The sequence below is a fragment of the Anopheles cruzii genome, chromosome X (genome assembly GCF_943734635.1).
Source record: "Anopheles cruzii chromosome X, idAnoCruzAS_RS32_06, whole genome shotgun sequence".
In the NCBI taxonomy this organism is placed as follows: Eukaryota; Metazoa; Arthropoda; class Insecta; order Diptera; family Culicidae; genus Anopheles; species Anopheles cruzii.
Genome location: NC_069143.1, coordinates 5,791,664 through 5,816,336, shown reverse-complemented (window position 1 = coordinate 5,816,336; position 24,673 = coordinate 5,791,664). Strand labels below are relative to the sequence as shown.

General features: G+C 46.6%; 1 protein-coding gene across 1 annotated transcript; it reads left to right on the top strand.

Moving 5' to 3' along the window:
• The first annotated feature begins 217 nt into the window (after positions 1-217).
• Positions 218-20,725, top strand: LOC128271189 (solute carrier family 41 member 1). The gene is made up of 9 exons (XM_053008635.1): positions 218-324; positions 12,521-12,948; positions 14,254-14,578; positions 14,654-14,800; positions 14,880-15,027; positions 15,109-15,314; positions 15,419-15,567; positions 15,653-16,029; positions 16,128-20,725. The coding sequence occupies exons 1-8, from the start codon at positions 300-302 to the stop codon at positions 15,938-15,940; spliced, it is 1,716 nt and encodes a 571-aa protein (XP_052864595.1). The 5' UTR covers positions 218-299; the 3' UTR covers positions 15,941-16,029; positions 16,128-20,725.
• Positions 20,726-24,673: the final 3,948 nt, after the last annotated feature.

The following is a 24,673-nucleotide window of genomic DNA, read 5'->3' as shown; positions in this document are numbered from 1 at the left end:
GATCGTCGCTCATTGCTTAACAACCTCAACAACTGCGAGCACGTAGTTTTGTGTCCCTGGTACATCTGACTGGTTCTGACTGGCGCGAGGCAAGGTCTTGCCCGGTTTCACCGACCGGGTTCCAATCTGTCAGTGGCCAGTGGCCACCGGTGCATTCAGTTCAGTGTCAGTTCGCGGTTTGTCCGGCTGTGTAGTGACCTCGGAGAGAGCGGGCCAAGCGGCGTTCCTCAACCAGCCAAGCCAGCCTTCAAGCGAAACCCCAGACAGAAACCGGGGCGCTCCGTGACAACAACGGCAAGATGCATCGCCGGAGGAGGCAACGAAGTAAGCACACCTGACCTGTCAAATCCACTGAATCAAATCCAATCGATTAGGACAAAAACCAACACCAACCGTCCCTTGTTACGGACCACTCGCAGGTTTCGCAGGACCAATTTCGCTATGAAAATACCATAGGTACTGGGCTCGGGCTTCGTCCCGGGACACATCTACCAGACCTGGGCCCGGGACTGTCTGTGCTGCACTGAGCCCTAGGTTTCACTCACTGCTCAAACCGCCCCCCTTAGGCCGGGGCGGGATCAGAGCGGACGTGAAAGGGCGGACGAATGTGCATTAAAAAATTAGAAGTTGTAGTAAAATAATGACAGGGCGGTCAAGAAAGTTTTTTTTTCTTTTGTATTATAGAGACTTTGAGCTGCAATAGCCTAGCATTCGTCTCTTTTAACTTTTAATTTCATTCAACTACCAGTTGTCAATCAGGGTTCCTGGGTGTTTGAAGCCCTGGCCTTTCCGAGAGACGTAAACTGGTTGTTGTTTGATGACTTTTAGGGACTTTGACCTGCAATAGCTTGTCATTTATCTCCCTTATATACTAGACTAACTACTATTAACTCTAACTTATTTCTATCTTAATAGTCTATTTAGATTGATTCCAGTGGGGTCTAGTTTAGGTCGATCTAGATATTTTGTGGTGAGAATCAAAAACCCTACAGAGGGATTTTCCACTACGAATTTGGGATTTTCCCAAAAATATCTGATTTTACCCGCTTCTGCCTCCACTTCATCAAATCCAAAAATATTATTATATGCCTTAATATAGGTGTCTATACATTTATATCATAGTGATAATGATCGTGATACCTAAAAATTTCTTAAACTAATTATTTAGCATGGCATAGGTCAAGAAAGTGTTAATACATGTATGTGGACAGTGTACCTCAACCACACTGTGTACCCAGCCTCATGTCTCTCTCTCTCTCTCTTTCACTCTATCTCGCTTACTATCTCTATCTCGCTCTCTTTCATTTTTCTTGTGTTCTATCTGCTACCTACGCGGATCTTATGTAACATACTATGCGTGGGAGTGCGTGGTTAGAAAATATCGCAAAACGCCATTCAGTACAACCCCGACTTCCGGTGTCTTTCAACTGTTTCCGTTCAAGAATCGATCGATTGCTGTCGCCGTTTTTTTTTTTTCATGGTACCCTATGCAACGTCCTCGTGTTTTGTGGATCAGGAAGTTCGTGAGCGTTTCCATGAACGTTGCCTGCCGGGGTGTTCGATCTTCTCTGTCCGATTACATTTCAGAAGGGGGCGCCCGCATCGAGTTAGTCGCAAGCTCAGGAGCGCGGTGGAAGGGAGAAGACACGGTTATTTGTTATATTTTTTCCTCCATGTTGTTGATCTCTCACCGATTTCAACTCCCACGCGAAGGCTGAGCACGGCGATAGCGGGATGTCATAGGCCCCGGGCCCCTTATGAATCTAGCACCTGTTTTGCCTGTTTTGGATCAGAGTTTTTTTCTTTCTATTCTGCACTGTTTCTCTTCACTCTCTTCCTCCCTCCCACGCTTCCTTCCCCTCGCTACATCGCTGGCTTCTATATATCTTCCTTCTGTTTTTCTAAATCGGGTTGGAGATTTTCTTTTCCTCTGTACTCTGTGTTGTCAATATGTTCTCCTGATCTATTTCCATATAAATGCAAACTGTGTTCGGGTTTTTGGGAATTATTGTTGTCGGGTTTTTGGCTTTCTGTACCAAATTGCTAAATGTAGATCTTTGAACGCCATCGCCATCTCAGTATCGGGCCATGTGAGATGTTGCTGGTTGCACGCTCATGCATCTGTTGTTGTTGTTGTTGAAATAGAGTGCTAAGTGAGATGAGTGAAATACCTGTGTAACTATTAAATGTTTGAGACATCCTAGCGGAAATCCAAACGACAGATAGGTGATCCAGAAGCAGAGAGTGCACGTTGTCGCTTGAGATGGCGTGGGTGAAGAACGGCAGGTTTAACGAGTTAGCTGGACGAAGGCGCTCGGCCGTGAGCGATGGGGAATTATGATGATAGGCAAATTATGTAAATGTGTCAATTATTCCTCATGTTCGTGAGATTCAGAACGCATTCGTTGGCGAGTTGAGAGTTCATTCTTCTATTGCCACTCATTCATCTGATCATTCTATTAGTACTTTTTTCAGTTTATAAGTTTTTTGTCGAATTTTTTATTGTTGGGTTTTTTTTTTAATTTTTATTTTATTACTTCAACAAACGATGCTTGGTGTCCCATCTGTTGGTGGCTTTTGCTGCGATTATTTTTGGGGGGGGGGGGGCACACGAAGCGTAAACACTCGGCCCCCGCTTTTGAAATACGTGCAGCTCCCCCGACGACTTGTTTTTAAATATTTGTAACACAAAAGCACCGGTAAACGATTTAATGTATTATAAACATTCGGAAATTGATACCATTTCAGACAGCATGTACCATTTAAATATAAGTTTACGGCATCGGCCGCTCCCCGAAACCACATGCTAATTATACTTGTATGTGATCCCGGCTGCACAGAGCGAATGATTGAGCGAGCCAACCCCCAAACCGACCGACTGTGTCGAGAGCTTGACAGTAATTTCGGAGATGTGGTGGGAGAAGGGGGGTGGAACTTGTCAACCAGCTAACGCCGGGCACAGATTAAACGAATTTGATAGATTGCGTTCGTTTGATTGATCGACCATTTACGGTATGGATAGCGGCACTTGCTTGTGTGTGCGTGTGTATGTAGGAGTGCTAAGGGGCAAAGTGGGTGGTATTTCTCACCAGTGGCAGCATTGGGAAGGCTGAAATCCGACCTCCAACTCCAACGCACACAATGAGATCCTGAAAGCTGCCCTGAAAGGTACACTCTGGACGTCTGGGTCCGACCAGTGTCTAGTCGTAGGGCTGTGCGAATTGACTTCGTCCTTCCAAAGCAGGGTTTCACCCGGTAGTGCTATTGCTTTGTGGCGTAGGTAGGTCAAGTCGTGTAGTCGTAGCGTAGTGTCGAATAGAAAGAAAAGCGAAATGAAAATTAAACAACTCGATAAAGAGTAAGAGATGTCACACCTGAAAGAAGGCACCTGTAGCGAGATGAGCTGTATGGGCGAGAATGTGAGTGGATCGCAAAACAAAGATTTTTTTCAACAGTTTATAAAAATACGGGAAAGAACTGTTGAAAAATGAAGATGGTAGACGGTATGTTGCGCGTGGTAGTCCAAGTCGCTTCCGTCCATTGCGCTTGCGATGAAGATTCATCCTTCCTTCGATCTTTCTCCGTAAGGTCGTCGCTTGTACCAATCTGTACAAATCTGTACAAATGGTTCCTGGTTAACACCTTTCAGACCGTCCGACTGATCGATGAATGACCTCTTCCTCGACCTCGCTGACTCGATGACCTCGCTCATATCTTCCTTCGAGGAACTATCCATCGTTACAATTAAAAAAATGCCTCCTGTTGATGTCGCATCGATGATTTCTTCATTTTGCTTTCCGAATACTCGGCAAATGCTATTTTCTATCTTCACTCTATAGCCTGAGCGACATACCTGATCGAGCGAAATGAGGTTCCTTTGAAGATCCGGAACATACAACACATTTTGCAGCGTAATTTGCCTTCCTGCGAAACTTGAATTGGCTGTACCCATGCGTTTCGGCGTTTAACATTCGGTTATCGGCAATTGTGACTGTCAATCCGTCGGTGCGCTGCACGTTTCTCAGAATTTCCTGCTCGGAAGTTCCATTGCCTTGCTCTCCGCAACTGCAGCCCTTAGCGCTAACGCTATTTTGGCTTCCGGGAATTTTGGCAGGGCTTTGTCTCTCTGTTCGCTGGAATTGGTCCACTGGTTTTTATAATGACCATTCTGGTGGCCGCACATGAAGCATTTTACCCGGCTCAGATCTTTCTTCTGATTGTTAGCCACACTGGGTTTTCTATGTCTCTTCATACTGTGCAAACTGTTACTGTCCTTATAGGTTTTGAGCTTGCAACAACAAAAAGGCTGCTGGTAACCTATTTTATTGTTTTTTTATACATTCTTCATATGAACGTATGTGAAGGTTCATTTCAATCTGTCACTTCTGCCTGCCATATCGTATTGGAAAATCGTCGAGTGACTGGCAGAGGCATTTAGTAAAAGCCCTAGGCCCAGTGTAAGCAATATTTTCTATCTACACCGTATTTACCAAATTAAGCCCCTAGCGACGTCCATTTGTTTCTAGACCTAAAACTATTCCGGCGGGAAAAGCATTTTTCATCAAATGATCAGGCCATAACCGGCTGTGGAAGCGTATTTTGCAGCCATAGAGTGTCAGAGTGTCCATAGTACATAGAGTTGCGGGCCGATATGGATCAAATTTGTGGAGATATGATCACGAATTGCAAGTGCAGTGACGGTGACGGTGCATTGTCGTTATGCACAAATCAAGAATTGTCTCTCTACAAATCTGCAGCAAGTTGATGGTAACGTGAGGCCGTTAGTTGCAGGACTTGGACGTCGACGCCGTTCATCTTATCCCAAGCTCGTTTAAGTTTAGCTGCCTCAAAGTGCACTGTGGTTAATGATGGGCCAGATGGACCCCATATACAGAATCCAACTGCTCTTTGGCTTGATACTCGATTTGGTCCGATTTTACACAAAAACACTGACATCAACTCATGCCAAACGATCGTTTCACAGAATCCACTGGCTGAAAGTTTGGTGATTCCTTCACAACTGTCAGAAGAATGCCAAACCTAGCTCACTAGTTTTTCTTTACTAGTGCTGCCCTCTCCATGTCGAAGTCGGAAACTTTTCAGAACGCCCTCGGATATGGTCACTGCGGATGGGTATATGCCTGTCTAACGATGCGCACCTGCTGTTGCCCAGCCGGTTGGGTCCCTGAACGGTGACCCATCAAAGTGCATCGGCAGTGCTATTCGCGCGCCGCCGATGAACGATTAGCGCACCGACCGCGCGGTACCTGATAACGCGAACTAATTGACAATTTTATCAACTGCGACGACCTCGGAAAGATCATGCAATGGATGCGGGGGAACGTAGCAGACAAGGAGTGGAGTGTTCGCATCCGCTCGTGAGGTTCATGGGGTTGACAACATCGCACAAAAGGGAGTTTGTATCTCTCTTTCTTTCTCACCGCGACATCTTCCACAACAAGCCCGGAAGGTGTTAAAGCTACGGAAGGCTGGCCGTGGCTCTACCATCACAATTCGCGGTGCTCCGCGCGGGAGCCCTTTGGCCGGACTTTTCCGGACTCTACTCTTTCTCTTCTCCATTTCTCTTTCTCTCTCTATCACTCTCTTTGTGAATTCTGTCTCTAAATATCTCTATCTGGAAGGCGGGCCGACGGGGTCCTCGGGGCACACCGGTGACCGGCACCGGACCCGATGGTAAGAGGCAAGTGCGTACGTCCGAAACGACGTCCTGCAGCATGAGTCACACTGGCGGCTTCCAGCGATGGTGTTAGGGGGGGAAGTACAAAAACACCTTCGTTAATCTTCGCAATGCCTTAGGCCTCCTCCTGCGTGTTGTTACGTCCCTCTTTAAGCCGTCTCGCGGTTCGATTTTTATCCCACCGGCACACCGATGAGGCCGATAATTTACGATCCATTTTATCGGCCGTGCTTTGCGCGTCCACTGGGCACCACCTCCGCCCAACAAAACAGACTTGGATACAAGCCCTCGAGCGGTAACTCGAGGGAGTGTGACTCACGGCCACCGGCCTTCGCAAAACCGTCCGCGGAGGGGCCGAACATCCGACACCCGGTCTTTTTCGGTGCTTTACGGTTGGATAACCCATCTCAGGACATCAGCAGGACGTGGGGCACTGGGCATCTCAAATTGGAGAGTGCCTTTGACTTTGAACTCCTCCCACAGACCAGATAGTGTGCGATGGGGTCCCCATGGTGATCGCCCCCAAAACAAAAACGTGCACCTGAAGCCATCCAGAGAATCATTAAGTGGCCTTTTTAAGTGCCGTTTTATTTACGGCGCATCTCCGCCGGGCCGCCGTCCTTCGGTTAGAGTGCCTCACCTGGCACCGGCGGGGGAAAGTACGGAACCGAAACCGAATGCAAAATCCGAAGCGCCCCAAGTAGCTGGCGCAAGCTGGTGACGCTGACAAAAAGTACCCCGGGGTTTCCGGGGAATCCCATCTCCTGGGCTCCAACTGTTCCCGGCACCCGGTGCACTGGAAGGGAATTGTCATTTGGAGACCGTTCAAACCGATAATGAACCGCCGAACGCCGAGTTGTTGGCTTGCAATGGAGAATCTACGCGATCTATGTTGGGTTGGATGCAAAGCTAGTTAATCGAATGTGGTTGAACAGCGAATGCTGCAAAGGGTTATCAGGGATGTGCTGATGTGTTCCGTGTTGTCCCCGCATACATAACCCGCATCATTCAAGCTCAAGGCGCGCGCTGCTGTTTCTGCTTTGCTGTTTCTGTGCCAATGTGATGTTAGATGTTTTTTGGTGCATTATTTGAGGTGGATTAGGCGAAATAGATGCAGAATTGAAGCGGTGCGGTGAAATTAGCCACAGCATTTAACCGAGCCTAACCGATTACTACCATGTTTTCCACGGTTTCTGCTTCCGCCCGCCGATGCGCTTTATATTCGCAGAGCATCGCTCACTGCTCAAGGATCTGTGGACTTCCGTGAGTAATGCGTGTATAGGCCCAGGCTGGGCCCAGTTTCCATTCCACCATTCCATACCGTAAAAAAAAAAATATCCATCGCTTCCTCTTCTAGGCGGGTCCAGGCCACTCACGCCCGTTTGTGCGCAACGTGCGCTACTCTAGTAGTAACTCATTTCCCTGAGTTATACTATCGCTCTCTCTCTCTCTTTCCGGGGGGGCTCCAGTGCCCGTACTACTACTCGTAGTGCAACGTGCCGCGTTTTTGCGCGTTTTTGATGCACAGTGCTGAGCGGCACCCGCATCACTTCGCTGTCGTCGTGTAAGGCACGTACGGCACCCTGTCTCTGTCTGTCTCTCTCTCTCTCTCCCTCGTGCTCATTTCGCGGTTGCTGCTCCCCTTGTTCGTGCTATATCTGTTTCCGCAACCTCGGAGGAACTCGCTGGAATACGACCGCCGGACGACGACGACGACGACGCAGGTTTATAAAACATTCTGCTATCCTAGGGTAGTCACTCAGTGCGCTGACGGCCGACTGAGCGGTTGCGCTAAGTAGTAAGCTAAGCCAAGTGCCCGGAGCCTACGACTTTCCTGCGCTCCCTCCGTGTATGGCGTCAAAAGTGGCGAAGGCGAAGTGTTGTTGCGTTGTGTTGTCGCTGGACGCAGGACGCAGACGCCGCGTCTACCGCGTGTGAGGAGCCTGTGATTTGCTTCCTCCGTGTGTGTGTGTCGCCGGAAATCGGAAATTAAGACTGACTGACAACCGGGTAGCGGATGACAACCATCGGTTAGTCCATTGTGTGTTTGTGGTGTTTTGGCGATTCGACTGCTTTTCGCCCAGCCGGCTTGCTTGGCCGGCTTTTGGGCCTGCCCAGCTTTACACAGAAAAACAGACAAAGCGCGATCTTGGAAGCGGTGCGTCTCAAGGCTTACCTGGACGAAGAAAAGCCGATTCTTTCCTAGAAAAACTACCGCCATGAAGAGTGCACTTGTTAGTGACAATCCCTTCCGGACGGACAATCAACCTTCAACAGTTCAACTTATTCTCCCTCACGCCGCCGCGACCCCACGAGGATACCCCGAGGAGATCGCTTTCCCTCCGTTGCGGACTTCCCTTCACCGGCCATACCGGTCTGCCGTTCGTCTTGAACCTGCGCCTATTCTTCCCTGTCCACTCTTTCGCGTCCTAGTTGGGTTTTATTCGGGGCGGACTCCAAGAAACGCAGCTCGCCGGAGCCCGATTTATAGTAGCCCCCCGCGGTTCTCTGCTAGCTCGGTTTTATGAAGGGGGCAGGGGCGGGGGGAGGCGATAAATCGGACCCCCTGTGGTCGGTCGCGCGCAGTAGTAGATGCGCTAGTGTAGGCAAAGCACGGTGGCGTCTTTCGGTGTCTGCAGCCAAATACCTCTCATCACAATCATCCCCCCCGTTCCCCACAGTCTTCGCAGTAGCAGTAGTAACAGCGCCAGCAGAAGCTGTGAAAAGCGGAAGTGCAATAGGCGGCAGAAAGCGGACGTGCGGCGTGGCGTGTGGTGGTGGTTGTGGTTGTGGTGATAACAAGTGATAGAAGGAAGCGCCGGAGCTGGAGCGCTGCTACTTCCCCCCGGGATCTCGTGCAGCAACGAGGACGAGAAAACGATCCCAGCACAACACACACACACAAGCACACACAAGGATACACAACACAACATCAGCGCAGCACACACACCGGAACAGAAACAATGACTGAGAAGCAGTTGGAACTGGTGGCGTCCTCGACGGCACCACCACCTGCCGCCACCAGCCCCGTCACCCCGTCGGTAGTCGTTGCGATGAACGTGCAGGATGATGACGGCGGTGGCGGTGGCGTTGGGGAGCGTCGGGCCAGCATCATCCCGTTCGCCACGCTGGACGCAGTGCGCCTCGAGACACAGGGCCACACAGTCCCGGCAGGGCCTGTATGTGCGGGCGTCCCGAATCCCTTTGGCCTGCCGACGTCGCGCCTAGAGTACGCGCCGGCTGGCGGTGGCGATGTTGAGCACTGTGCCGGGACCACCACCCTGCAAGTCGAGGTGCGGGGCACTGCGCCTGAATTCTACCGCGTCGACGACGACAGCTACCGTCCGTTCACAATTTACGGTGGCAACGGTGAGTCCTTTCTTCCTTTTGCTCCTCCTTATGTAAGCTCTTTTCTTCTTTTCCGCTCTTTCTCTCTTTCGTTCTATCTCTTTCATTCTACTCTCTTTCTCTCTCTTTCGTTTCATTCTACTCTCTTCCTCTTTCTCTCTCTTTCTGTCTATCTCTCTGTTTTTCTTTTTCGATCCAGTCTTTCGTTACTCTCTGCATCTATTTCGGCTGGTTTTCCTTTTCCGTGGGCCTCTTAAAGGGTTTTCGTCATTCTCTTTCCTAGTTTCGTTGATTTGGTGCCGTGTCAGTTTGGGGCAGTCGGTTTTACATGGTTTTTCAATATTTGGAGGTTTCCGATCCTTACTGTAACTCTTGCTGGTTTGTAGCTTGTGATCACCACCGGTCATCACCGTATGCTGTTGTGTGTTCCTTCCAGTCCTAAACTCGCTCGGTCTCTATTTATGCTGGCTCTTGTGCGGTTTTGTCCAGCTCATAGCTGGGTTATTGCCAGCTGATTCTCTATAACACCACTACAGTGACTGCGAAGGAATACCATACTTTTTAGTCCGTACCGCGAATGGTGGTGATAGTGTCATTGTTCTTGATGGGTTCTTGATGGCTTAATTGTTATGCTTGCGGGCCCAATTGCACTGTACAAAAACAGCTATTTTTTCGAATCAGATCCTAGCTGCGAAACAAAAAAAGAGGGCGAATTGTGAGTGCGCTGTGGTTGTGGGGTTCTAGACCGATTGACCGCACCAATATTTGGCTTCCTGATTCTCGATCCTTCGTACGTACTTTGCCGGCAGGGGAAGCCCTCCTGGATGTCCTCTGCAGGATTGCACTGCATGTTCCACGCCAGTCGGCTTTGTTTTTTTCCTGCAGAATTATCACATCGCCCTTGGCCACCTACATGTTTCGGCCCCTCGAAGCGATATAAGGCAGCAGCTCTTTCTCCCTGTAACGGTGCGATGCTCGAGCCGCTTTACCGGCCTTTCTTCCCACATCTCCTGGGGTACCAGGCGTTGCTCGTTGAATCGGACGTCGCCCGATCTTCTCGTTCAAACCAAGAGTTGATCTCGTTCGCAGTGGCACAGTACTGCCACTATGCTTTGGCCGCGTTCTCCAGCTGGCGTCTGCGTAGCTCCACCAGGTCCTCCAGTGCTGTGCCGAGTGACCTTAAAAAAGTGGCGCCAAGCTGCGCTAACCCTATGTGTCCAGACTACGCCGGCGTAGCGCTCCGTGGCCGTCCGAGGTGTACCGGTCAAAACTGTTGCTGTTTTCCTCAGTTTCCTGTGGTTTTCGTTTATAGCGTAGCCATACAGTAGTCTGCTGCGCGTTCCAACAACGACGCACCCCTTGACATTGATTCGAGCGCGGCACCAGTAGGCCAGCTGTGCGTACCCAATTGTTCTTTTCTCTACCTACCTCTACTACTAGCGCCATCTATTATGTAGCGTGAGAGAAGTGGTTGGATGGGATGATGATCGCGCTGGGTCACCCAGCGAAAGGCGTGGAAAACAGGGGTTGCTGCTGACTGGCTCACGGGGGGGTCAGGAGTGGCGGTGGTGATTTGCGTGAGAGATACTTTCCGCGGTTTCTATCACGCTGTGCTTATTGCTATTTTTACTATCATTAATTTTCCCCCACCTTCCCGCAACAGCGGCGAGTGCCCTTCGTTTGGCTTCGTCCGTACCGTCAATTAGTGTAGTGTGGGCCAACTTAATAGGTCTCGCCGCCGTTACTAACTCTCCCTCGCGTCCGTCCGGCCGGCCGGACGATTAAGCAGTTTAGATTGCCGGGAAGCGTGATGCTAATCTAGTTCAGTTTTCTGTCTTTCGTTAGTACACCGACGAACAATAGACCAGAAAAGGGGCCCACAAAGAGAGTGGCGAGGGGAGCAATATGCACTTTCGGATGCACCCTTTTGGTGTGTCTGGTCTTCTGTTAAAGAAATTTGAAAAGCAAATGGCTGCAAATGCTCTGATATACTTGGCAGCTAGGCAGGCTCTGGGAATTGCTGTCCACCTCAAAGACCACGCGCATCTCTGTCTTCTTTCAACCTGATTTGGTTTCCTAATTGGGTAGCGATGCTGTCCGATACTGACACCCTGCCATGAATCTTCTCTTTCGGGTAATCATCGGGTCTTTCCGCCCACTCCCGCATCAAAAGAGATAATTTCTGCGTTTGTCCGTTTGTTCTGTATCTGCCACGTGACGTCTCCATCAGAGGATTAGCAAAACTAGATGGGGGGATGTGATTTGTGGTGGTGGCGGGCGCGCAGCATGATCGACACCCCCCGGGGGGTGGGGGGAGATACAGACCACGCTCGCTACGACACCCCAGCCTCCTTTTTTAATTGCGGTGTACTACGCGACATCACGCGACCATAATGCGATGTCGTGCTCATTTAGCTGCTCCAACCCCACCTGTTGCCTGTTTTTCTATTTTTTACTGCCCTGCTACTGACACACAACATGCCAGCGATATTACAGGAAAAAAAACCCTACCCAAACTGTCACTTCACGCCGGCGGAGGCGGTGATGATGTGTACACAAAAAATGAACACAACGCTGTGTGTGCATGGTTACTGGTTACTCTTTTTTTCTGTTACTCTTTCTTTCTTTCTAATTGTTTGTTGTTTTGTTGCGCTTCTGTTTTGCTGTTCTTACTTGTGTGTTACGATGTGACATCCTGTGCATAGCCATTACTGCTTTGTTTCACCATTGGTTCAATATTGTTTTTCGTTCGACACGTTTTTGATGTTGTGCTGTTTTATAATTGATTATTTTTGTATAAAATTTTAAAATAAACCAAAATCGTTGGATAACAATGGCAAATAATAAAAAATAGAAATAAATGAGAAATAGAAAAAAGAAATACAGAAAGGAAACAACAGCGAGAGAGAGAGAGAGAGAGAGAAAGAGAGATAATAGAGTCTAAACGTAGGAAAATAAAGACAAGCCAAGGACGTGATAATCAGGATAATACGCAACCCAGGGGGGGTTCTCTATCCAAAATGATCCAACCATGTATAAAGGCGATGTGCCAACGCCAGACAACAGTTCTCGGCCCGATGGGGGCCATCAAATTAGTAATGGCGATGATGATAATGAAGATTCGTTCGATCTTTCAGTAATTTAGCTACCATCGCCTCTATTGCGTCCTCCCACCCCTCCCTTCTCTATCACTCTCTCTCTGTCTCACTGTAAGCCCCCGCTCCCTTTCTCCCGCTTCTCTTGATGCCTTGGTTCAGGTTTTTCCATGGTCGGTGTCGATCCTCTAGATAAATGCCACAATCAGCAGCCTAACTGGGGCACGCGTAGTACATAAATACAATGCATAAATACAATACATAAACCGTAGTACATAAATAAAACTGCACTGCGGCGACGGGGGTTGTATGTATTTTCGCTGACTGATTTGAGATGAAATGTTCTTTTCCTCCCCGGATCAACCGCACGGACCTGCAGGTGATGGAGCGGATAAGTCTGCGAATCATCCACTATCGACGAGCGGTTCGCTAAGCTCGATCATCACGACGTCGATCGCATCGTCGGAGACGGACCACCGGGGCGGTATCAGCAGTACCGGGACCGGCAGCCTGGCTGGTCTGGATGTCGGCGAGGGTGATGACGCGATGGCCGTGGCGAAGCGGGCGCAGGCCCGGGGGTTGGCGCAGCTGGACAGTGCCGGTGGCGATGGCGATGGTGACGCGACAGGACGAGATGCTGCGGTCGGAGGTGGTGGTGATCCCAACCACCCGAGCGCCGGAACCGTCGACGAGCAACGAGGCGTGCGGCAGGAGAAATGGTGGCAAACGACAATCCAGATCGCCATCCCGTTTTTCATCGCCGGTATTGGCACGATCGGGGCCGGCATCATTCTGGGCCGTGTCGAGGTAAGAGCGTCCTCTCCCGCCCTCTTCTGTCTGTCTGAACTCCTCCCGATAGCAGCTCTGTAGCGCAGCGGCGTCAACGGTGTCAAGTAGAAGGCGACCTCCGGTTATTTGTTGCCACTTGTTGAAACACCTTATGTTGTTATCTGTCAGTCGGGGCGCGCCAAACAATCCGTACTTTGGCGGCCAATGTAGTGGAGTTGGGAGGAGGGTGTACTAAAACCCACCTTCTTATGTCCACCGGGATTCACTCGACTGATAAAAACATCGAGCGGCCCTGGTTTGATGAACCTGGCTTTATCCCCGTGAGTGTGAATGTGTGCGTGTGGGCATGGGAAGTAAGAAGCGACCTATCCGGTTGTTATGCTGCCCTATGGGTTCAATAGACTGAAGCCGGAGGGTAGCGCGTAGTGCACCGGGCTGATTAGTCGCCAAATCATCTTAATGCGATAGGTGTTCAATCTGTCCTTTCCTTACGCGTAGCCCCGTTCCTGAGTAGCCCTTTCGCGCGCGCGTTGGTTGATGATATCTGAAGTGGTTGAATAACGAACAAGGCAAATTCCAGACATCAGCACACCGCACTATCGGAAAGCCACGTGAATCCCCTTTTCGTCTCAGCGCTCCATGCGCTGTTGATGCCCGAGTTGTGACCCCGCAGCACCTCGTGCCGTTTCCCCGGGAAGCACACTTCTCGCACGACGACACGAACCACAAACAAACTACTTCTAGTTTCACGTTGACAACAACTGCCAAACTATACATCTTTCTGCCTTCGATATTTGCAGGGGTGCAGTTCTATTGGGGGAAGTTTTGCTTTCATCACCTTCCTGACTTCGGTAGGAGACGACCGAATGGCCGTTGTTGTATTTGTTTTCTGAAATAACCGAAACCGGGTTTGCGCTTTTTGCGAGAGTAACACTTGCTTTGTTCAGCGTGCATGTGTTTTCACTAATCTCGTTTCGTTTTCAACCGTTGCAATGTTTTATTTCATATTTAACTGTTTTCTCTACTTGACCGCGCTCTAACCGATCCAAAAACTACCGACCTTTTTATTGGAAGATTATTATTATTTGGCAACCATTTTAACTAACAAACACATTCGACATAAGAGTTGATCTAGTTGAAGATCGATGCCAACCTATAGTAGGTTCCTAACTCGTTTGTAAACCGTAGGTTCCCACATCGTAATCGATTTCGGGCTAACACGTGAAATAACACCTGTGCAAGGACACAACCCTAGAGATATGTTATTAAGAGGTCACTCATTGTCATTTGTTTTTTCGTTCTGAACTCGCTGTTCCTGAACAGCACTGGAAGGTGTTCGTGCACGTCACGGAGCTGTTTATTTTGGTGCCTGCCCTGCTCGGACTAAAAGGAAACCTTGACATGTGCCTGGCGTCACGTCTCTCGACTCAGGCCAACCTCGGCAATATGAACAGCCCGCGTGAAATCATCCACATGGTCCTCGGCAACATAGCGTTGGTACAGGTGCAAGCGATCGTGGCGGCGTTCATTGTGTCTATCTTCGCGACCACCGTCGGTTCGATCATGAGCGGCGAGTTTGTCTTCGACCATGCTATGCTGCTGACGGCGTCGAGCATGTTTACGGCGACCACTTCGTGCTTCGTTCTCGGTACGTACAACACTAGAGGTAGACCCCTACGATACACACCGGTGCGTTGTGACCAACTTTTCTTCCGTCCAACAGACTTCGTGCTCGTGGCTGTGATTTTACTGTCGAATAGGTATAAAATGAACCCGGACAATCTAGCGACGCCGCTAGCGGCTTCCATCGGTGACGTGGTTTCGATAACGCTGCTGTCCTTCATCGCGTCGTTGCTGTACGATAATATAGGTAAGTCGCCTGCTCTTGATCGTTTGCACTCTTTGCTCAATATTGTACGGTCTCGTTTTTCGCTTATATCGTTTCCCAGTAACGCACCTGTGGGTTACGTTCGTGGTGGTGTCCTGTTACTTTATGCTGCTCCCGTTCTGGGTGCTGATAGTGCTTAGAAACAAGTACACGCGCTCCGTATTAACATCTGGCTGGGTACCCGTGCTGTCTGCCCTCTTTATTAGCGGGTAAGTACCAAACGCGATTCCACTGGGTCCCCAACCCCATTTGTGCTGTGAGCTTTTCTCATGCCTCTTGTTTTCTTTTAGTATGGGTGGCTTGGTCCTGGACACGGCGGTTGGCATCTTCAACGGATTCGTAGTTTTTCAACCCATCATTAACGGCATCGGCGGCAATCTAGTGTCGGTGCAGGCCAGCAAAATTTCAACCATGCTGCATCAGAGCTCGATCCTCGGTATCATTCCGCCGCACATCAACATTGTCGAGCTCCCGTGGAAGGCTCTGTTCAAGGGAGGTGCGTTGTCGAGAGAATGATTCAGTTGTCCTGTTATTTGCATTTCGTCTGTACTCATCGCTCGCGGCACTCTGTTGCATGCCCCATATCTTTCTCTCTTGCAGTGCCCTATGCTAAGACGTCGCGGATTCTGATCCTCATGTCAATTCCTGGCCAGGTGCTGTTCATCTTCGCGGCTGACTACATCCACATGCAGCGCTCGACCATCGGGGCACCGTTTGTGTTGTCCTATCTGTTCGTTAGCACACTGCAGGTAGGCAGCAGTCTGCAACTTCCTGTTGCTCACCAAATCGCACTGCCGAAGAACCTGACTGACTCTGAGCCTTTTCTTCTTCAAGATTATGATCCTTCTATACGTCGCACACGTGATCATCCATCTGATGTGGAAGTGGAAGATGGATCCAGACAACTCGGCCATCCCGTACCTAACGGCGCTGGGGGATCTGCTAGGTTCAAGCTTCCTGATGGTCGCTTTCCTGTTTTTGCGCGCCATCGGCTCCCCGTACGGCGAGGAACCGGACGACGAGCTCGATCAGAGTTACAGTCTATTGCACACGGAACTGACAACGAGCAGCGTTGGCGGAGGTGTGCTCAACGATCTGATTCACGATGCATCCAGCATTTGAGTTCTTTGTGCGATCTTGGAGGCTCCTTTTTCGGGAGGACGAGGTTCGCTTGTTACTCGGATCGGATCTGGTTGCTGCGTTGTGATACTGTGAGTTTTTATTAACCATAGAGATAGCATCCATCCACGATACTTCAATCACCAATTCCAACGTTACCATTTTCTCTTCTTTTTCTTTCTGACGCTAGCCTGATACCTACAAGTACCCAGTGCTAAGAACGAAAGATAAAGAGGGAGATAAAATGAAAAGAAAACCAGAGATGAAGAAATAGAGCAGGGATACAGAGAATGAGGAAAAAATAATAGGACTGAAGCTTGAGTAGGCCGTACCAAAAGCAAAAACAGAACGTGTGCAGTCCCCATACCTTTTTCTGCACATCAACCATAGCGTTTGCTTCTGTAGTACTCACTATTTTCGCTAATTCACGATAATTATTCATTTTACTTTTTTTCTTCCATTTTCGTATCACTCACGCTTAAAGCATTACAAGAAACACTTCATCCAAACACACCCAACCGATTGTAATCGTTGGTGCCATGCGGCTTTCGTGATGTTTTGTGAAAGTAGATTGGAAAATGGCGTTTGCCTCTCTGTTAAAGTGTATATGCCGGACCTCCCGACGAACGAAACGCTGGGTAAATGTGAGGGGAATTTTATTGAGAAGGGGTCATGTTTATGATCATTACTATCAGTAGTTTCCCAATGATTTTTCATCGTCTTCATTATCGTCTACTTGGTTCTTTGAGCCTAAGCCATCGCCATCGCTAAATTGCGAGCAAAAAGGGCTCAACCAATCAACCATCACGCTCCCCCTTCTTGTAGCGATTACAATTTGCAAGAGTTGAAAGTGGTTGCAATACATTGGTCTAATTCTGAAACAATAGAATATCGCGAGAGTGGAATGAACAGAGGTCGAGATGGGCGAACGTGAGAGATCTACAGGAACAAAGAGGAGCCTGTGAACCAATTGTATGGCTTCAACGCGCGATTCACGATTAAGATTGGCGATTATTGAGCTTCCTTGGCTTAAGTCTTTTCCGACACATTACGTGTACTAGTAAGTGAGGATCATTAGTTTGAAATCTTTTACGCCCTGCAATCCTTTTCGCATGCTCCCGTTCGCTATAGACAAACGCATATCATCAGATAGAAGAGCTAATGAATATAATATGAACGGAAGTATAGGAATTTGGTTTCGTGCGGAAAAGATACGAAAAATTATCATTGCGTTTTCATTTCATCCTAGATTAAGGATAGTCTTTAATATTATTAGACACTATACTACTTTGTCGGTTTAAGTATTTAACACATTATGATATGCAAAACTCAAGAAGTAGACAAAACCAGTGAAGAAAAGTGCAACGCGGTTCGCGTCCTGCACCGAAGAGAGGGACAGTGAGAGTAAAATAATAGCAAACTAATACCTATGAGTATGAGTAAGAAGAAGAGCTAGTAATATCTACTTAGGTGATGAAGAGTAGCTTGTTTTGATTTCGTACCGTGTAGAGGAAGTGGCTTTAAGTATGACGATATGACACGGTAGGGTGCGATGTGATAGACGGAGAGTTGATGGACCAGAAAGCCACGCTGAAACTGAATGTGATTTGAGAATAGAAGGAACAAGACTCGACAAAGTTAGGTCACTCAAGAGGTTTCCCACGCAACAGCGGCTAGTGGTTGTGTTTCGAACGACCGATTTGCCCAAAGTATAATAAAAAAAGAAAACTTAAACCAAGTTTTGGTGGAGCACAAAGACCTACTCTTGTAATTTGCGCAGGCGGAGGCAACCAAACATAAACTCTTGAGGCATAACAATTTTCTTGGACAGATGGACGGAGATTCGCTCGTGATTCGCTTCCATTTCTTACCTGCCGTTTATTCTTTGCTCTCCTGCTACAAAGATTCATTCGCAGGATATATGAATGGGTCCATTACGGAATGTATTCCCTCTGCGGTCATACACACCTTTCAATGCACATGTTAGTTCTTTCATTTTCATGTACTATACTCATTATTTTGAGTTTCGAGTGTTCTCCGGTTTTTGCCATATTTGGACGCAAGAATTTGGCATGATCAGCAGTTGAACATATAATACGTTTCTTTAGCTTTGCAACAACGTTTACGTAAAACTACTTATAACTTACAAGAGAAAAGTGTCGTCAGCTGTAAGAATTGAAAGTTGTGCCCAATGATGGACTAGTGCACGCGCAAAAAAGGGGAAAAGTGAGGCACTTGGTTGCATCTAATATAATATAAAAGAAGTGCCTAAGAAGCGATAGAGGAATAGAGAGTAATAGAAGCAGAGGCAGTGTGTGCGTGTGTGTGAGAGATAGAGACGGGGTCAACAGGTGTTTTACCACAGGGAGTGGAAGAGAACAAGCATGAAAGTTAAAGGGAGACTGGGTAACCCCCAATGATAACTATTCTTTTCGTGAAGTGAGGTCAAAACACGGATTGTTGGTTCGCCATGATTTTAATGGAGTTGTCGGCTGTGGCACCCACCAGGTCGGCAGGCTCTCGGTGCTGAAAACGAGCCAAACGACCCAAACACAGATTGCTGAGACTTAAAAAGGAATGTGATGAATTAGTTTTCAATTTGTTTACTACAAAGGCTCAAGCTACGATGAATGAAAAGGGGACGGGGGAAATCAGTCAGTGGATTAGGAGGAAGAATAAGTGGGTTCAGTTCTGTGACAATAACGCTGACACACACACACACACACACATACAAATTCTCTTGTTAACTTCTGTGCACTGTTGGATTAGTGTATGTGTAATGGGGATGAGGCGTACCACACGGGAAAAACCAAAATCTCGCACTCAATGCAATATGAAAAACTCAAATGATAAGCCTAGGCATGGAAAAGAGAGAAATGCGACACTAAATAAAAACATACAAATTATGAATATCCTTATCGTTGAAGTTTAGCCACTATTTTCGTGAATGTGTGCATGACAATGTTTGCACAAACTGTGTGGATGGGGCGAATGTGTTACGGACATGCCGCCAACAGTGCGATTTGCGACTGTACGAAGAATGCCAAATATATACGCCATTAGAGACGTGACGTGCGAGACGAAAAACCAAAGACGGAAACCAGAGCGGTGTATCGTCGTTGCCTATACGATAATTAATCAAAATTAACAACATTTAGATTGTGATAACGAAATAATCATGAGCGGAAAATAAAAGGCCAGAAGAGAGAGAGAGAGAAATTGAGAAGCTAGGTCTGTGTGTTCAATGACCGTTAGGCCACACTACTAGTCAGATGGTTGAGCGATGAGGGAAAAACTGAAAACACCAGTGTGTTAACGCTCTAACACCGTGATAAACTGCTGCCATGTAAGGAATGTGTGCCCTTCAGCCTCGTTAAAAAGCAATTCAAGACATCATCAAGTCAAGTCCAATTTTAAAGGCCACTTTTGAGTTTTGAGCCGATTGACCTGTATTTTATTGTTCAAATTTGGATTGGAAACACGCGTTTGGAATTTGAAAGCACACCCGTCCAAACGAAAAGCGCGCCGACGAATAGAGAGCGCAGAACCGAAGCACCCCTATTGTCTATAGGTACCAAAATGATCACTCATCTTAGGCCTACCTATTACAATATAAGTTTCCAAAACGCACGCCTACTACAAAAGGCTTTCACCATCGCGAACACTACTGGCACATGCCGATAGCTGACAAGATCAGCTCTACATGAAAAATTCGCGCTCCGCCAAATGACAGCGCGCGTACAACACACCGAGCAAGGGTGGCGTACGTATGTACTACATTTGGCATTTGTTTTTTATTCTTAACGAGCAGTTTATTTTTAACGAGGCTGGTGTTCAGGGCTCGGCTATCAATTCGTCTATCTTTAGAGCAGTTGCTGTACCACTGTCTTCAGAGAGGCTGACAAGCAACTAACACATAAACGGACTCACATCTTAGTTTCAATCACTTATCGATAGGCGAAAAAATATAGGAAGTCAATGGCGACTGAAAGTGGATGAAGCGGTTAAGGCGGAAGGTAAATTGCGACAATGCTCAAAGAATTAAATAGATGGGCGTGTACTTAAGAATGAGTAATGTGGTGCAGAACATGAACAGAGTATATTTTTCCAAAAAAAACACATCCGATGGCGTAAAGTGTTGATGTCAGCGCAAGAGAGTAACGGTCTTCTTCGCAAGGGTGGGAGTTTCTGCAAACGAATGACATAGAGGACAAATAAAAAATATTATAAAGATATGTATAGAAAACCAACAACCTAATAATGAACATTAACGCAAAGTTACTAAACATCATTTACGGAAGCCACACAAGCAATAGAAACACGCTCACAAATCCATGAAAAGGATGATTTTAAATGCATGTGTTTAAAGCATATTATTTTCCTGCGATTCCTCTACCAGAAACCTTTCCAGTCGTTTGGCGTTGAGTTGAGAGTGAGCGTGAGCGATGTATAAATAGTTCTTTGGAAATGGATGGATGGAAATGGTCCCAAAACATACTAATGAAAGAAAAATAATGCAACGCAACCACGTCATCCAACATAAAAGAAACTCTAGAATTCAAAATATCTGTCGCTCTCAACCTAACAAAAACGAAGAAAAATAAAATAAACAAACAATCAAAAAGGGACTATATTATTTACATGTCAAAATAACACCGAAACTCAGAATATTTTATTAGTGCACTTGTTGTATTCTCGTTGTAAGTTATTGTTGTTGTGACCTTATCGTAGCTAGTAAACTCGTAGTTGAGTTATTGTAATGTGTATTTTATTAAGTAAACCGAGTAAACTGGACATCAAGCAGATAAGCACTTACTAAATGCAAGCCTTTTCCGTAACGATTGTCCGCGTATTCCGTACGCTACACTGACAGCTCAACTGCCAAGCACTGAACAGTCGGTAGCGTTGCATATCGACGAATAGGTTGGTTGATGGAGGGGTCCTGGACGTACCCGAGATCTTTAACGCTTAAGATTCACAACATGATTCCACCTTACAACGCATGTCGAATTCCGATGGAGAAATGACTTTCTTTCTTTGCTGTGTTTCGTTCACTTCATGTGGAACTCATTTTCCGATGTTCTGGACCTTTCCCGCGGTTTTCAAATTTAGGGAGAAGGCTTCTTAAGTCACATTCAACTTTACCGCAAGTCTCATCTTCGTTCAAGAGATTTTGCAGTTCAGTGTTCTCGAACTTTTCTTGTCCTCATTGTCCTGTCCGTCACATCAAAATCTCCATTTTTTTATATTTTGAACTCATACTCACGCTTCGATATGCTTCGCAAGCTTCGACAGCATTGTAATTCGAAGCGATTTTGTAACAGCTTTCTTTAAACGGTGCTTTTTCGTGCTTTTCAGGCACAAAACTCGACATGTTCAATCTTCCTCAAACGTAAGTTGCAAACTAAAACGTGCTTTGTTTTGAGTGAAAATCCTTGGTCAGATGACAAAACAAATCAGTGATGTCCAATAAAGGATTATGATGAAAGTTAAATTGATAGCTATCGATTCAAGCTGCCGTAACATTCCAGTAACCCCGCATGCGAATCAACATTGAAAATAACACATCGTTCAATAAGTCCCGAGACTAGCATAGAAATGGCGCTAATAATGCCATTTATATACCGACGTTCGGAAGTACCAACCTTCAGATGAGGTGTGTCAAAATTTGATGTAATTCGAAGCATAACCAAGAAAGCTATAGTGCTTAAAGTGACGCTACTTTTGCAATCCTGAAAAAATGGACCAAAGCGAGTTTCGTGTGTTGATAAAACATTGTTTTCTAATGGGAAAAAAACACTGTTGAAGCTCAGCAATGGCCTGAAAAACATTATCCGGACTCTACTCCGTCGAAACCAACCATTTGTCGGTGGAATTCAACTTCAAACGCGGTCGTGCTGACACAAATGCTGCGGAACGTTCGGGTCGGCCAAATGAGGCAGTAACTCCCGAAAACATCAAGTAAGTATTGAAAATCGTGATGGATGACCGCAAAATGAAAGTGCACGAGATAGCTAAGATGATGAACAATCAACTGGTAGTGCATTTACTATTTTGCACCAAAAATTGGCTATGAAAAAGGTTTTTTTCAAATGGGTGCCGCGTTTGCGCATATTGGAACAAAAGCTACCATGGCACAATTCAATCAAAACGATGATAAATTCAACGAATTAGGCTTCCAACTGTTTCCTCATCCTCCGTACTCGCCGGATCTGGCCCCCAGGGACTACTGGCTCTTTACGGATCTCAAAAAGATGCTCCAGGGAAAAAGATATGGCTCGAATGAGGAGGTGATCGCTGCTATTGAGGCTCATTTTGAGTCAAAAAACAAATCGTGCTACAAACATGAAATTGAAAAAATAGAGAAGTGTGGAATGGTTGTATTACACTTTAAGAAGATTATGTTGATGAATAATAAAGAATTTTGCCGATAAAATGTTGTTTTCATAGTTAGTCTCGGGACTTATTGAACGATGTGTTATATCCCGCCTGCGAAACAAATATTGTGTTCAAATATAAGGTTGGGGAAAAAGAAATCCTTTATTCTCGGTAGTTCGGTAGGCTTCAGTGATCGATGTCTCGTAAAGTATCGATCGTATAGCTTCATGTTTATGCTGGTTTTAAAGCTGACACTCCACACTTAAATAAATGCTTTCACTGTTTATTGTTTGTTTCATTCGTTTGTGAGTTACAGGGTGGTAACAATGGAAGTCAAAAAAAAGAAAATTCGATACATTTTACAGTTTTCACACCTCACACAGGCAGAGCCGACGTCGAAAATGTCGATAAAACCACAGAAGTTATCAAAGTTTATCGACATGTTAGTAATCAAACAGTCTTAAGCCATTTGCGCAAAGCTGGATTCACAAGGAAGCTCGATGTTTGGGTGCCACACCAATCAACTCAAAAAGTGATGGATTACATTTCCATCTGCGAAGTTTTGGTCAAAGGGAACGAAATCAACCCATTTCTTAAACGGATGGGTACTGGGGATGAGGAATAGGATACATACGACAATATAGTGTGAAAACGATGGTGTAATCATGGTGAAGCAGATCAACCGGTGGCCAAACCAAGACTAACGGCCAGGATGATTTTACTAGGTATACGGTGGGACTTGAAAGGAATAATTTATTATGAGCTGCTGCCGTGCGACTGAACACTAAATTTGTGGAAAAAATACAAAGCTTTGGAAGACTGCTTAAAATGGTTTTACATTTATTGGAACAAAGGAATGAAGCTACTACAAAGTAATGGAAAATCGTCCCTATGGAGGTGTAAGATATTGGTTATTGTCAAGAGTAGCAGTCTTTCTCCCATCATATGTCCCACGTGCGTACCAAACCTCGTGAGTACCTTGTTTTGGTACAGACGAGTCCTTTCATTCGTCAATGTTTTCTTGTTACATTTGCTAAGCAAGAATGTTGTGTTTTTCTTTGGCCTAGATTGCGATTGCCTTTGCTTTGCCTTGTCAGCGCCCTTCGGTCCTAACGTTGTATCACAGGCAATCAATCAACCAATCCTCCGGTGCACTCCGGGTTAGACGGAACTGCGAAATGGAGTATTCCGTTTATCTCTAAGTTTCTAAGGACGGGCAGTGCCGCATACGTGTAAATCACTGATAATTATTGTTATACAATAAAGAACATTCTCTAGTTTGCTCTGACGTGGTGGAAGTTATTTTTTTCTTGTTTTCAAACTGCATTTTAACCCGTGTAAGGACATTTTCATATACTGATATGAATCGGTTCGCGATACGTAGCATACGTATATATGCAAATCCATGTATAGCTTTTACACATTTCATATTTACGTAAGTAATTTTAGGATACGGGTATTGGTGATATTTCCTTGTTTCTCCTTCACAAGCAATCGTTCCGTTCCGTTCACATTGACATTCCACACATTTGAAAAAATTTAGTCCTTTAGAGAGAATCTTCTGAATGTACGATATTACTTACTTATATGGTTATCGAGCAACTACAACCGCTGAACGGTCCTGACCTGCAATGAAGAGACACTAACCACCGTTTGCGGTCGTACGTTGACTCCACGTATGCTTGCTGCCGTAGGGATGCTGATACTGCCACCATGATTTTGGTCTCGTTCTCGTCTATCTGCAGATCGAGATTGTCCATAGCTTGCTCAGCCCCTATGCAAGCCTAAGCTGCATCGGAGAGCCTTCGACCTATATTGTGTAGGTCGTGGTCATCGGCATAGGGCTGGATCTAACTGGACTTGAAATAGACGGTCCCTGAGGTCGCCACTCCAGAGCCTCGGATGGCTTGCTCCAGTGCCATGTTGAAGAGCAGGCAAACTGCCTCGTCCCCTTGGCGCAATCCCTTGGTGGTAGCAAAGGGATTAGAGAGCTTGTCAACGACCCTTAACCTAGGCTGCGACGTAGGTTATGGTCACTTTCACAAGTCTAGATAGTTTGGCTGGTATTCCGAAACTAGTCATGGTCTCATACAATTTTTCTCTGGTTATGCTGTCATATACGTTCTTAAAATCGATGAAGAGGTAAGTGCTCTTACAAAACTAAACCTTTTTTTTCAAGGATCTTCCGCATGGCGAAAATCTGATCAATGGTAGATTTTGCTTTTCGAAATTCTCCCTGATAGTTACCAACTATCTCATAAACGTACGGGACTAATCGTTCCTGCAGAACGAAGGAGAAGATCTTGTAGGCGGTATTCAGCACCGTTATACCCCTATTGTTGCTACGTAATGTCATTT

Coding starts and splice junctions, on each gene's coding strand:
- LOC128271189 (XM_053008635.1), top strand. CDS start 300: ATGCATCGCCGGAGGAGGCAACGAA. Junction 12,949..14,253: donor TCATTCTGGGCCGTGTCGAG/GTAAGAGCGTCC, acceptor GTTCCTGAACAG/CACTGGAAGGTGTTCGTGCA. Junction 14,579..14,653: donor CACTTCGTGCTTCGTTCTCG/GTACGTACAACA, acceptor TCCGTCCAACAG/ACTTCGTGCTCGTGGCTGTG.